Raw genomic sequence first — 14375 nt, forward strand, 5'->3', positions numbered from 1 at the left:
AGAGGATATGGGGAGAGAGGGATGGAGGGGGGGTTACACAGGGGTGTTTCTCCTGAGTCCAGTGGAAAAAAAGAAAGTGTTGTCTATGTGGAGTTCTGTGGGTTAACGCATTGTTGGATATCCCAACTTTTGCCTGTTTTCTGGAAAGCACGTCTGTGTTTACCTCTTCTTGTAACAAGTAACACCAAGTAGTAAATTTTTGAGTAACTTATTAAACACTTTTGTCACTTATGAACTGCACTGAGCAAACAGAGGCCTGCCCTTGCATCTAGATTCTGAGCAGTGAAGACCTGTCCTGTGTTTAAGACCTGTTCGTAACAGCAGAATTAAAAATGCACGTGCTTGTCCAGCTTAGATCCAGTTGCTGGATTATTTCTGTTGCTAAAAAGTCCCCTGAGAGTGGAAAAGCAGAAAATGATTCTTTTCTCTAAAGTCAGGGTTATTTACATTATTTAAAGCATTACGAGAAATGAAACTCTTTTTTAAAAAGCAGTTCAAAAACTGCAGGCTTGCAGCTGCCCTTCACAAGAAATTTCATCTAAAAATAATTTTCCGAACTGTGCTTCCAAGAATCAAAGATTTGCATCTGTCAGAACTCCAAATTTTCCTTCTTTTACACTTGGCTTTTTTTTTTTGGCCTAGAAGGGTTGGAAGAGGCATATTGAATCTGTTAATGTTGATCCTGGTTTGCTGGTAGGGATTCTTTTCTGACACAAAATGAAAAGCATTTCCCCAGTTATTGGTGCTCTCACAGTGTCCGTAGCTTCAGCAGCTTGTGGGAATCATACGTTCACTAGAAAATTGAACGTAAAGCACATCTTCCACCATGGTGTTAGGTATATCACCACTATGCCCCAAAGACTGTTGCTCCTGGAAAGCCGACGGGTAACCGCTGCCGTTTCCTGGTTGTCTGTGTCATCGGATCCGGGCTCGGCAGCAGGTAAGGGAAGGACGTGGAGATCGTCCCTGTCTGATGCTCCGCAGCAGACTTATCTTGCTGCCTTTCTACAGGCAAGAAATAACACCGCAAACGTTGGTCCTGACACTTAGCCTCTGCTCTGGGGTACATCTGCCCCGAAAACTAGACATACGAGCCTGGCGTTTGTACAACCAGATGTCTGCCTTTTAGTCATCGTTATCCTTCTGCGGGAAGGATTAATTTGCAATTACAAGCAAAAAGCCAGCTTTTGCCGCCCAGGCAGGCAGCAGAGCGCTAACCGGGGGTGCGGGGCCCGGGGCGGCCGCGGCAGGCGGTGCCGTGGCCTTCCAGCGGCGCTTGCTTTCCGGGTGCCAGTGCCAAGCGCGGCCGACTGGAAAGGTAGGTTTGGTCGCTTTTCCGTCAGGGGCGAAGCCCGAGCAGCCCTCCCGGCCGCCGCAGAGCCCGGGGGCGGCCGGACAGGGGCCAAGCCCCCCGGGGACGCGCCGAGGGCACGGGGACAGGCCGCGGGGGCCGCGGGGAGGGAAGGTGGCCGGAGGAGGAGTCTCCGCGGGGGACGCGGAGGCAGGTGCACGGCGAGCGGCAGCCGGCCGGCTCCCACGGGGCTGGGGGTGCAAGGGGAGAGCACAGATCGCCCTTGCCCCAGTAATCAGCCCCATGCACCCAGCCCAAACCCCGCGGGAAGCTTTAAGGAGAATTCGATACTGCTCTGCCTTTTTTTTTTTTCTTTTATAGGTGTGTGCTCCAGGATTGGTGCAGGGAGGCTGTTGCAGGTAAGTGCTGTGTGGCTGGGCTTTATCCGGCAGCAATCAGGAGGAGTTATCCCTCCTGGGCCAGCAGTGCTGCTCCCGGGCTGGGGGGAGCCTGGTCGCCCTGTCCCTGCACGGGGGGGCAGCGAGCTCTCCCCTTGCCAGATGCAATCTCTCCCCTTGCCGGGTGCAATCGAGCCTGGGTGCAGCAGCACCCTGCCAGCTGCATCGCGCTGGGTGCAGCCAGCGCGGGGCTCAAGAGCGCTCGGGGGCACGCCGTCACTGGGAGGTACTGGTGGGTGGCTGTAGGCACTTGTGATTTCTTCCTGACTGTTTCCAGCCCTAGCTCTGTCCTGCCGAGGCAGGGGAAGTGCTCCAGGTGCTTTTCCCGGTGCTTTGCCCTGGGGACAGGCTGGGCGAGGAGGGGATAGGGCCCAGGAGTCTGGGCGGGCAGCTCTGTGCTCTGGCAGCCAAGGGGAATCCCTGAAAGGAGGTGAGAAATCCTGTTTGCAGGTGGCTTTCCTAAGCAAAGGTGTCACTGCCGTGGTTTTGCCTGTTTTGGGCTCATTTAGCATCTCTGGTATCCCGGAGACTGTACCAGGTATGCTGCTGCAAGGCGTCTCTAAGTGGCCAAGCCGCGGCTCCAGCACCGTCCCACCAAGGAGGAGAGTTTTGTAGCTAATATTATTCCCCTGCACTTTTGTTTGGGAAGCAAATGGGCCTTCAGCTGCATTGAATTGCCCGGTTACCTTGCACAGCCGGGATCTAATTACCTCGGGAGCCAGGAGCCCCGTCTCCGAGTGGCACCGAGCCTTTTGTTTTTAATGACTTGCTCCGACGCGTTGGGAGCCTCGCGGTGGCAGAGAGGCTGCCAGGACGCGGCTGGTGCCAGGGCGGCTGGGGCCCGATAGCCGCAGCCGGGCGGGAAAAGCCGACGTGGAGCCAGGGTGTCTCGGGTGCGCACGCGCGGTGCTGGGCTGCAAGCAGAATAAAAGCGGTTAACATGGAGCATGTCCTTCCCGATCACAAAAATTTGCCGGTGCCTATGTATTTTAAGTGTTTTTCCCCTTTCCCACTGGAAAACGCTGGCCTGGTCCGCAGGGGCAGCCCCGAGGCGAGGAAGGGCGAGCGAGCTGCTGGAAACGGGGCAGCGCTGGGCGCTCGCCTCGTCCCCGCGCCGCGCTATCTCGGCCTCGGTTAATGTTTACACGGCAGGTCCGGCGCCGGACCGACCCATCCAAAGAGCAGCACTCCTCCGTGCCGCAGCCCTGCCGCCGATCCCGCTTCCGCCTGGCCGGGGAGAGGCCCCGAATCCCCGCGGGCGCGGAGGAAAAACCCGGCTGCCCGCTGCCGCCGTAACCCTGCGGCCGCCCGCCGCGGCTCGTCCTTCGCCAGCGCCCGGCCGCCCCGGCATCTCCCCTCGCAGGCGGCTCCCGGCCTCGCGGCGGGCGGAGGGGAGGTGATTTTGGGCGACGGCGGATTTGACACCAGCGCCGTCCGCCCCCTCGCAAGGTAGGGGCTAGGGAGCGGGTGGGAGAGGGGCCGCGAGGAGCTCCTGCTTCGCTGTGCTTTCTGCGTCCCATCGGATCGAGGTCATTCCCTGCCGCTGTTATCTGTGGCAGATATTTTTCTGCCTCTCGCCAGGCCAAGCTCACGGTTTTTCCTCCAGGCGATAGTTACCCAGCAGCTAAAATCCTTGTTTATTAACAATGCACCGAGAAGCGTCTATTTTGTTAGAGAACTGGTTGCAGGGTTTTTTTTTTCAAACAGTATTGTTATATCCTAGAAAAAGCAGCTTCCCATAGATTAGCTGAGAGGCCAGACACGCAGTTTATGCATCTCTTGGCCTTGAGAAACCAGGCTGCCCTGTAAATGAGAGGATGTTATCAGGTCGCTCCTTGCTGCCCGCGGACGCAGGGTTCGCGGTGGCGGGTGCGACCCGGCCGCCCTCTGCGCCGGGCTTTGGGGCAAGCTGCTTCGAGGCAGGCAGACCTCAGGGGCAGCTCTTGAGGCCGTGAGAGCCTTTTCTTGGGCTGCTAAGACCTGAAAGGGCTGCAGGACATGCTGGCCCTCTCCTCCCCTCGCCAAACGGTCTCGGCTGGCAGGACGGCGGGCCCCCGTCTCCCTTCTTCCTCCTGGCAGCAGGAGCTGCTGGCTGCCTCTACCCTTTGGGGTCTCTGGGCTGGTTGGTGGGGCTGTTGGTGGACCCCGAGTCCCTCACAGCCCTGAAATGGCTGAGGTTTGCCTGCTGGCTGGAAGCCCAGGGTGATATCACACCTCGGGCTTCTTGAGCAGCCCCAGTGTCCTTAAATCTCTGATTCTTGATGGAAAAGGGTCCTGAGCCACAAGTATGGATTCAGAGGAGCACGAGTGCAGGCAGATCTTTGCCTGAGTCACGCAGAAGGAGAAAGGCTAGGAAGACGTGTGTGTTTTGGGGGCACAAGGACCACATACAACTCCTCGGAGAAACAAGGGTTCCTTCTCAAAGGATGGTTGAATTTTCCCATTGGGAGAAGCAGACCCGGCTGTGGTGAACAGGCTGGTTTGCGAGAGGCTCTGCGGGAGTCAGACGCGCCCTGAGAAAGGGCTGGGGAGGAGAAAAGCTCACAGTAGGTACATCTGGGCGACGGCTGCCATGGCGTTCACCTTTGCTCTCCCCTCCCCGCAGATGAGTAACACCACTCGTGCCCTGCCTTCTCCCGTGGCTCCCAGCACGGCTCCCGGGCTGGCCACAGCATCCAGCCCCCCGATGCTCACCGTCCTGGATGCTTCCCTGCTCGTAGCCACCCACAACGATTCCCAGGAGAGCGGGCAGCTCTTCCTGACCACCACGGCGGCGCAGGTCGTCTCCGGCCTCTTCGTGTGGTCGGCGCTGATCATCACCTTCCACCAGGTACCGGCAGCCCCACAGGTCTCAAGCCCTCAGCGCTTGGATTAACACTAGGATAAAACCTGTTGATTGCCTATGGGCTCATTGCAATCGCTCTTGTCCCTCCCTCAGCCCCAGATAAATATTTCCTCGTGCCAGCGCTGGTGGTCTAGTGCTGCTGGCTGCAGCTGAGGCAGTCCCGGGCCGGGTTGCTCCCCGGAGGGGATGTCTCCGCTGTCAGGAGCCATGTGTTTGCAGCTCGGGAGGGTGGACTTTGCCCGGCCATGCTGCTGCAGGAGTTTCCTCAAGCTGGGAGGGAGCTGGGGCCTCGGTGCTGCCCGGAGGCAGGTGTCGAGCCTGAAGCTCTGCTGTGTTTCTCCCCTCGCCTGCCATGCGGCACCGTGCTGGATCTGTGCCTCTGGGCACCCTCCGTGGGTTGCCCTGAAATGCCATGCCAGAAGGCGTGTTTTTGGTGTCACTGTGGATCTGCACCGCTGTACCCAGCGGGACTGTGCCGGAGCAACGCGGGAGCCTCCGAAGGCCAAACTCAGCCTGGACCCCCACGGTGCCCAGTCCCTGGGACGGGACTGCCCTGGGGGCGGCATCGAGGGTGGCACGCGCTGGTCCTGGTGGCTGCGAGATGCTTCCCTCCCTGGCAGTGCATGGCCCTGCTCCCTCCTGGCCTTGCGGGCAGTGCTCCGGGGCAGGGATCGCCCCGGGGATTGGGATGGAGATGGGCTTGAGTGTCTCTTCCCTGAGACGGGTCTGGGTGCAAAGCCAGCCCAAGGAAGGCAGAGTGGGAGGGGCCGCCTGCAGCCCTTTTCCTCCTCCCTGGTCTGCATGCTGGATGCGGTCTCCTTCTTTGCAGATCTACATGCACCTGAGGAATTACACCATCCCCAAGGAGCAGCGCTACATCATCCGCATCCTCTTCATCGTGCCCGTCTATGCCTTTGACTCCTGGCTCAGCCTCCTCCTCCTTGGGAGCCACCAGTATTATGTGTACTTTGACTCAGTGCGCGACTGCTATGAAGGTGAGCACGGGGGAAGGCCACCGTGGCAGGAATGCTAATGGCAAAACAGGACCCATCTCCTTGATGCACTGCCTGTGTCCCTGGAGCATCTGGGATTGCACAAAGCCGTAAATCTTCTCCACCTCTCTCACTTCTTCTGTGTGGAGGCTTTACCCTTCCTTGCCCCTCAGTGGCATGTCTGACTGTACAGGTGAGGTGAGCTGCAAGAACTTCTCTCTTGAAGTCCTGTTCTCACAGTCCTGCCCAAATGTCTTTTTTTAACCATACAAAATTGAATCTCTCGTGGCATTTGGGGCAGGGAGGGAGGTGGCCTATGGACAGACACAAGCTGGTGCCTCTCAGCCGCCTGCCCACAGGCTCGAGGGAGTGCAATGTCTGCTCATGCTCTACAGAAAGGGGGTTTTCTGGCTCTCTTTGAGGTAGAAAAACCAAAAGCAGAAGGCAGAGTTGTCTGGACATGCATAGCTTTACCTAAGAAATTGGGGAAGCTGAGATGTTTTGAGATGCAGGGGAAGCTTGTGAGAGTTGCTGCTCTTTGACCTTGTTGCCCTCCCACTGGGGAACGGAGCGTTGTGGGCATGTGTATTATGTTGGGTTTGGAGCAAGGGAGCACGAAAAATAAGTGATGGGGTCTAAGAAAACTGTTGAGGTCACTGAGCAAGAGGAGAAGTGAACTAACTGCAGATGAGCTATGGAGAGCATCCCAGAGCCAGTTTCTTGCTTCCCGAGACCACACGATCTGCTCTTTGCTGGGCAGTAGCTGCTCAAGCTGCCCTTTGGCATTTCTGAGGTCCTCCCGCTAAAGCTGTCTCTGGCCAGTGCATTCTGCCGTGCCTTGTGTGGCTGTGCATGAGGACCAGCACTGCTGGGACATCCAGCTGCATGCGTGTGCGCTGCATGAAAGGCCTGTGTGTGCAGGGCGATTCTGCTGTGTCTGCAACACAACGTGCTCGCTCTGAGCACGTGGGGCTGTGCATCTGACTCTGCTTGGAAGCGCCTGCCTTGCTGAGCAAGTGCTGCAGATTTGACCTGCTACTCCTCTCTCTGGGTTCCCACCCACGTGGAAACCCTGACCAAAGTCCCAAATCCTCAGAATGTGCCTGCACGCTGTGCTGGGGCGGGTGAGAAAACATCTGAGCAGAAAGGGATGTGCGATGTAATGTAATAGCCCCCTGGTTCTCCACCAGCCCTGCTGATCCTGTCTGTCCTTGCCTTGCCAGCTTTTGTGATTTATAGTTTCCTGAGCCTGTGCTTCGAGTACCTCGGCGGGGAGAGCACCATCATGGCAGAGATCCGAGGGAAGCCCATTGCGTAAGTCATGGCGTGCCACGAGTTCCCTGGCCCTCCACCCGCTTTCCCCATCGACCAGCCCCCATAGCTTCCCCTCGGCTTTTTCTTCCAGGTCCAGCTGCTTTTACGGGACGTGCTGCCTGCAGGGCATGTCCTATTCCATTGGGTTCCTGCGCTTCTGCAAGCAGGTGGGTGCCTGGCAGGGAGCCTCTGGGCGAGGTACTTTGGGCAGCCACCTCCCAGTCCCTTCCCTGGGGCCTTGCCAAGGGGGTTCTGCTGCCCTGCTCTTTGGAGATCTTCATTTTTCCCTCTGAGGGAGGCAGCTCACCCAGCTCTGCAGGCGCCTGGCCAGCAGCAGGGCGCCGCGCTCGCTGTCCCTGCCTCTGACTCACTGCTGAGTCAGGGTCTCCTCCCACTGCAGAGCTAAGATGTTATCTCTGTCCAGGCCCAGGTTAGCCTGGACAGCTTTCTAGCTCTCCAGGGCTCTGCTGCAAGCTGAATCCTGGCACTGGTCTGTCCTCAGGCCACCAGATCCCACCCCTGGAAGTGGATACGCTGCCATTTGTGGCAGCTCCAGGGACATAGCCCTGCTCCTTCACCGCAGGGCTGCACACTGAAGCTGATTCCTGTTTCATGCTGTGTGTAGCACTGGTCACTCCTGCTCACTCTGTCCAGGGCGGTGGAGAACCCATCTTCTCTGTGTCTTTCTGTCCTGGGAGTAAAGAGGTTGGCTGGTGGGTAGCAAGCTCTGCTCCCATCCGGGAGCACATCGAGACATCCTCCTGCCTGGGGTTGTATGGTGTCTCTCTCCTCTGCGCAGGCCACACTTCAGTTCTGCATCGTGAAACCCCTCATGGCCATCGTCACCATCATCCTGCAGGCGTTCGGGAAGTACCATGATGGAGACTTCAAGTGAGGAGGCTGGGCCTGGGGGTTCGGGGAGGAGGACACTTGCATCCCTTGAGTGAAGGGGAAGGATGGGTCCTTGCTGCATCCCCAAAGATGGACACCCTTCTGCGAGCACTTCCTCGGGGAGCTGCTCCACTTCTGGTGGGAGCACAAGCAGCTGTTCCCCCTGCTCCCTCCTGCCTCTCCTTCCCTGGCTAGGCTGTGCCCTCCCTCCAACCCCTGGGATGAAGCCATGTGCTTCCCAGAAAATCCCTGTCCTTGGCATGGCGTCTGACCTCCTGTCGGCTAAGAGAGCCCCAAAAGCCACCGGGGCAGCCCAGCCTTAGCCGGGCTCCTGCCCTGCAGCCCAGCGCAGCTCTGTGCAGCTGCCAACCTTGAGAAGATGCCGTAGCCAAGCGTGACCAGCATGTCTGCGCCTCTCACTGGAGCCATGGCTTCTCCTGTTGCTTCCCCCTCCTTCCCTCTTCAACTTCCAGCGACTTTGCCACGAGTCGCGCTCACTCTCCGCAGCCCAGGGCAGCAGCACTCTCTCTTTGCAGTGTCCACAGTGGCTACCTCTACATCACCATCATCTACAACTTCTCTGTCAGCCTGGCGCTTTATGCCCTCTTCCTCTTCTACTTTGCCACCATGGATCTCCTGCGGCCGTTTGAGCCAGTCCTCAAGTTCATCACCATCAAGGCAGTCATCTTCCTCTCCTTCTGGCAAGGTGGGTCCCTGCAGTGGGTGTCCAGCGCTGCTTCCCTCGTAGCACTGTGCTGGCTGGGATGCAGCCTGCGACCCAGGGGTGCCCAACCAGGGCTGATCCCTCTCCCTCCGCCTCACAGGGACACTGCTGGCAATCCTGGAGAAATGTGGGGTGATCCCTGAAGTTCAGATTATTGATGGGAAGGAAGTGGGAGCTGGGACAGTGTCTGCTGGCTACCAGAACTTCATCATTTGTATTGAGATGCTTTTTGCCTCCATTGCTCTGCGCTACGCGTTTACTTGTCAGGTGTATAGAGAGAAGAAAGAAAATTCAACAGGTAACTCTTCCTCTTTTCTTTCCTTCTCTGGTGAATAAGGAAGGAGAAGAATCCCCTCACAGTGTGGTAAAAACCACTAGAGGAATTTCCTTCTCTTGCACTCCATGAGATTCCTCTCCTTCCTCCTTTGTGACATCCATGAGCCACAGTGAATGGGTAAGAAGAGAGACCAGAATAGGAGGATTTTGGTATTATGGAACATGCTGCTGGAGAGGGTCCATCCTCTTAAAAGCCACGTGGAAACATGGAGCTGGGGTTGCCTTCCCGCTCCTCGGTGCTTGCCACCTCTGTCCTGTAAGGAGATACGGCCCTTGATGGGGCCTTGATCTCCAATTTCTAAGGAAACCAGGCTAAAAATGTTCCTTCAGTCAACAGGCTCGGAGTGCTCAGGCTGTTGCATGCTCCTCTCTGACCATGTCCCAGTGCTTTAATATATCACTGGATTCAGACCTGTCTTCATCCTTTCCTGTACTCCAGCTGCCTGTGGCCAGCAGGCAGTGTCTGCTCTCTCATCACTGGCCCTTCTGCTCTCCCTGTTTTTCAGCAAACCTTGCCCCAATGCAGAGCATCTCGAGTGGGCTGAAGGAGACCATGAGCCCCCAGGATATCGTGCAGGATGCGATTCACAACTTCTCGCCCACGTACCAGCAGTATACCCAGCAGTCGATGCAGGAGGCAGAGCGCAAAGCGCCCGGGGAGAACGGGCACATGGCATCCAAGGCAGAGGGACTGAGCAGCAGAAAGAGCAAAAACATTGAGAAAAGAGTGCTCATCCTGTCAGACGAGGAGCTGTAGGAGACACCAGAAAGGACAGTGACACTGGAGAGGCTTAAAGCCATGCAAATGGGAACTGTCTCAAGGCTGAGACAACCTGGTCTAATCAGAGCACGAAGACAGTAAAAGAGGTAGGCCAGGATAGCTTATTAATCTCCTCAAAAAGCCAGTCTCTTGAAGTGAAGATGCAATAACCAAGGGAAAAGTTAAATCAAATAGTGCCAGCTTCTACTGTCCCACCTCTACTGGTATCAGAGATTGGGCGGTCTTTGCTCCTACGCCTGTGACTGAGCCCCCATGCCTTGGTCTGTGCTTTGCCTGCCCCACTGCCGGTATTTTGTTGTCAGTCTCATGCCTGTATCCACACTCTGGGGATGCTGTGCAGGGACACGAACCAGGCTCCTGGGCATTCCCATAAGCGCTATAAGATGGACTTGCTGCCTTCACCCTCCTCTTGTCTACAAAGAGTGTTGAGGCCTGAGACAAATGCTTTTCTCAGCACAGTTCTGCTCTAGTTTCTCTTGATTTCAGTAAAAGTGATCTCTAAGGATCTTGTGGAGAAAAACAGACCAGGAAGGTGACTTCACTTCACCTCAAAACCCGGTAATGTTTTAAAGATGTTATTCCTTACTTTTATATATTCTTCCCCCTCCCATTCCCCTAGAAAAGGCTGAGGAGTTGTGTAGAAGACCTTTTACCGGGAGGGGAAGAGTTGATCATCTTCTCTCTCTTGTTGGGGATGCAGCTGCCCAAAATAGTAATTCCCCTGGGAAGTGGTGGTAGGACCATGCCTGGGGCTAAAGCAAGGTCTTGCAGCTGCATTTGAGAGCTGTTGGTGACAGAACCTCTTGTTTACGTCTAAACTGACTTATCTCCGAAGCGATCAGAAGTTAAAAGGGATTCCAGTTTCCTTATCGACGTGGTTATTAGGGAACCGGACTGTGACTGGTGGTGGTAGGAATGTACTTGCTGGAAACTGTCTGTTCTTCCTAACCCCTTTCTATTTAATGTCCCTATCCCTGTATTCAGAAGACAAGTATTGTAGCTAGATGCATTACAGCCCCGTATCTGGGCTGAGCACCAGAAGAATTAATTGATGTTGGAGAAACTCATGAGTGCGGTGGCACTAGGGCTGCCCATGAGCCATTTCTCGGCCTTGGCACCTCTGTGCACCTGCAAAGGTGGCTTTGCCCAACTGGGGGGAGCCGAGACCAGTTGGGCTGGCAGCGGTGGGGACAGGCCTGGCTGCTGCCATCGTGGCTCGGGGCAGCGCTGCTTGCAGGGAACAACACACCGTACTGAAGAGCTAGATGGATTTCCCCCCATCAAACAGTGGCAAAGAGCACACATGCTGTTAAACTTCCTCTGTGTGGGTTTTTCTTTTTTCCTCAGGCTAGTCTCATACCTAATGCTGTTAATCAGATGATTTCTGGGAACTCATTTGGGAACTGGCTAGAGTATTGTTTGGGGGTGGGTGGTAGCTGGATAGTGAAAGGACAAGGGCAAGTCTACGACCTCAGATTTGCAATCATGTGGCAAACAAACCTATGGGTAAGGCTTATAGCCATTTTTCACTCAACTCCTAGTGTTTTTTTTCCTGCTCTTGAGCTGCAAAGTGTAAATTGCAACCTGAAATTATTTTATTTATGAATTTTTTTTCTAATAAACAGCAATTTCTACTGTGGACTGAACAAGTGTTTTCACTTTCTTAGCTCAGAGAGCAAAGCCCATAATCAGCCTGTTTCTGCTCTAACACTGATGCTCTTAAGCTCGATATCCTCCCTGCCTCTTGATGCTGGGGCAGCAGAAATATCTGCACATGCAGCATCCTGCACATCTCGGCACTCCCAAGGGTTTTGTGCTCCTCTTTCTCACTCCACAGACAGCAGTGTGCTCCCTCTTCCCCTCCTTGCATCGTGCCCGACCCTCTCCTAAGCTGCAGATGCAGCAGTTCAGAGTTGCTGAATTCTCTTCAGCCAGGCTGAGCACAGATTCCAGCAGCAATGAGACAAAGTCTAGTTATTATTATCAGACAAATCTTATAATGCCGGAAGACTGAGATCAACAACACCGGCAGGCGGTAGCTAAGCCAGTCTTACAAGTCCCTCTGCTCTGAAGAGCCACTGCTCGTACCTGCTCAGCCAGTGAGACTGCTGTCACGTTTTCTGTGACTAGATCCATAAACAAGAGTCATACACTCTGTAAATCCAGGGTCGGGCAGCAGGTCCCTACTGCCTGTGACGTGCAGCGTCAGTGCTTGGGGACGAGGCTGCTTGGCTTTATAACACAGCCATCAACGAAGCAGCAAAGTCTCGGAGCTGAACATCTTGGTCTTTGCAGTGCCTCCGGAGAATCTGCACAGCTGCAGGGAACAGAGGCTGCTCCATCTCACGGGGCGAGGACAGACTGCAAAGGTGATGATGGCACATCTGTCGGTGTGCTTGCAGCCGCTGAGATAAAGACTTGCACAAGAACACAGCGAGAAATGTAGTTGTACTTCATTGCACAAATGATCAACTCCAGTGCATAATGGGCTGCATTCATTGCTCTTGCCAGCAGGTGCAATTCCCACTGCAGACAATAACAATTGCCTATTTATGTCAAGCCCTGATTACTGTATTATATGTAAAACAGGTCTTTCTCACAAGCAAAACAAGAAGAAAAAACCCAGCTGTGACTCATCCAAGTCAGCAGTGTGATAGCAGCCCGAAGGAGCCGTGCCGGGCTGGACACCAGCTGGCTGCTGCGCTGTGCGGCAGCAGGCAGAGCTTCCTTCTCCGGCAGGCGCGAGCTTGGCCGCCTGGTTGTTCTTATTCCGGGAGAGGAGAGAGCTCGCGGATCAGTCTGGGCACCGCCACTGCACTTGGACCGTTACACTGTCAAAATGCATCAGCAGAGAACAGAAAGACTAAAGGTGTCGTAGGCTGAACGCCTCCCCTAGCACGTAGGGGAGATGCGCGCTCTTACGCTAAAAAGCTTCCTTTTACCTCTTTTTAATAAAAACGCAGCAGAAGCTGGACGTAACACACACGGATGACCTACACACATGCCCGTTGCTGTGCCTGGTGCTGTGCCAGCAGGCAGCTTTGGAGGAACAGGCTTTTCTCGCTGCCCGCGGCAGGCTCCAGTGGTCAGCAGATTTGTTTTCCAGTTTTCGCTTGTGCTCTGGTTTTCCCTGAGGGCAGGGCTGTGGCTGCTGGTACTTCCTACCCCGGCTGCAGGGCAGGCAGCTGTATAACTCACTCATGTTGTCTTGCCATCGGGCCGCGTCCTCGCAGGGCACATCCTGCCACCAGTACCCGCAAGAGTTCAGGCCGACCGCATTTCCTACACGTTTGAGCGCAGGGGAAGGTGGCCGTTACCGCCGCAGCAAATCCAGTGTTTTCACACACTGGCTCTTGCCTCACACTGGGAGCTGCGAGGCAGAGGCACTTCTGGGTTTTGGGTGTTCAGTACCTACCAGCAAGTCTCCAGGCCAAGCTGCTGATGGTCCTTTGTGGGGAGCAGGCTATAGACCTGCAGCTGATGGTGGGATTCATGCTTCTTCAGGCCTGTTTACCAGGGCTCTTCTCACCCCAGCTACAGGATTTTTCCTCTCCTAAGCATGGTGAAGGTTACTTTTCCTTTCACTGACAAACTTGCACCTGGCTGCTTGCTCATGTCCTCTTCCTCCTGAGCTAATGCTCCTCTGTCCCTCTGAGGGTCACAACTGTCCCACCTCCCCCTCCTCTCTGCAGTCACTTGCTCCTTGCTGCCTTCTCTCAACCCAGTAGCTGGAGCAGATGATGTTAATTTTCTGTAACAGGCTAAGCACAAGTGACTGCAATCAACCTCCAGGCTGCCTCAGTGTCCCTGCTCACCCAAGCCCTTCCAGCACCTACCAACCATCCATTACCTGCTTACACGTAAACCATCTCCATCCTGCCTCTCTCCACTTAGAAGTAAAGTTATATAAAGACATACGCCAGCTTTGGCCGATGCACCCATCTCCAAGATCATCAGCCCAGCACAGGCCAAGGGTTCCCCCCTCCCCCCATCAGCTGTCCCCTAAAGAAACAGGCCACTCAGAAAGGGAATTAAAGATAACTTGGCTCCCAGGCTCTCTCTGGCCCATGGTACCATCTTTTAACAGGCCTAGAGTAACAAATAGGGAGAAACAGAAATATTGATTTAAGGGGTTTAAGCAGTTTATTCACAAGCAGTTTATAGGAAAGCAGTGAAGGGATATCTCTCAACCCCGAAGAAGAGAGGGGAGCATTTCTCTCAGACACTGGGACCTCATAGCACAAGGTCTTCAGGACAGGAGTAGTTTTGCACAGCAAGCTCTTGGCATCATGACTGCAGGTAGGTGCCTACTGAACTATCAGCCCCTGCTTGCTCACAGGAAGCTGCCATCATAAATACCTAGTGATTACACATAAAGATGCAGTCTGGTTCAGAGGAACAGATATACGTGGTCTAAACACAAGGTCCACTGGACAAGCAGCTTGGACAAAAGTTATGAATTGAGCATATTCCAGATACATCAAAACACCACCAGACTAAGGCTTGGAGATGGACAAGCTGGCTACACACACACTGGACTAGTTCAGACACTTCCAAAACCCTGCACCGGTGTCACACTCACCTTAGCCCAGCCTCCCTTCCAAAAGAATACATCTTTCACAGGCAGCATGGCAGCAGACAGTTAGCTGTACACTGCACAGGCTACAACAGACAAGAAGCGAGGAAAACACTCCACTGATGATCAATTCAAGCTCCAAAATGCTGACCATACACCAGGGCAAG

At 54.9% G+C, this 14375-nt stretch overlaps 1 protein-coding gene across 4 annotated transcripts; it reads left to right on the forward strand.

Annotated features, from left to right (window-relative positions):
* Positions 1-772: 772 nt before the first annotated feature.
* Positions 773-11273, forward strand: TMEM184A (transmembrane protein 184A). Of its 4 annotated transcripts, none has more exons than XM_026116087.2 (10): positions 773-1318; positions 1673-1710; positions 4355-4579; positions 5424-5589; positions 6810-6900; positions 6992-7067; positions 7700-7791; positions 8328-8497; positions 8616-8813; positions 9358-11273. In XM_026116087.2, exons 3-10 carry the CDS (start codon positions 4355-4357, stop codon positions 9606-9608), a joined length of 1269 nt encoding a protein of 422 aa, XP_025971872.2. In that variant the 5' UTR covers positions 773-1318; positions 1673-1710; the 3' UTR covers positions 9609-11273. The 4 variants fall into 4 exon arrangements, with proteins under 4 accessions (XP_025971872.2, XP_064376257.1, XP_064376260.1 ...); XM_064520187.1 differs by lacking the exon at positions 773-1318 and adding an exon at positions 2902-3198 and having other exon boundaries at positions 1337-1710; XM_064520190.1 differs by lacking the exon at positions 773-1318 and adding an exon at positions 1337-1582.
* Positions 11274-14375: the final 3102 nt, after the last annotated feature.

The sequence above is a fragment of the Dromaius novaehollandiae genome, chromosome 14 (assembly GCF_036370855.1).
Source record: "Dromaius novaehollandiae isolate bDroNov1 chromosome 14, bDroNov1.hap1, whole genome shotgun sequence".
NCBI lineage: Eukaryota > Metazoa > Chordata > Aves > Casuariiformes > Dromaiidae > Dromaius > Dromaius novaehollandiae.

Excerpts from the sequence above, each read along its gene's own strand:
- TMEM184A (XM_026116087.2), top strand. The coding sequence starts at position 4,355 with ATGAGTAACACCACTCGTGCCCTGCCTTCTCCCGTGGCTCCCAGCACG. Across the intron at positions 7,068-7,699 it reads TCCTGCGCTTCTGCAAGCAG|GCCACACTTCAGTTCTGCAT; the intron begins GTGGGTGCCTGG and ends TCCTCTGCGCAG. Across the intron at positions 8,814-9,357 it reads GAAGAAAGAAAATTCAACAG|CAAACCTTGCCCCAATGCAG; the intron begins GTAACTCTTCCT and ends CCTGTTTTTCAG.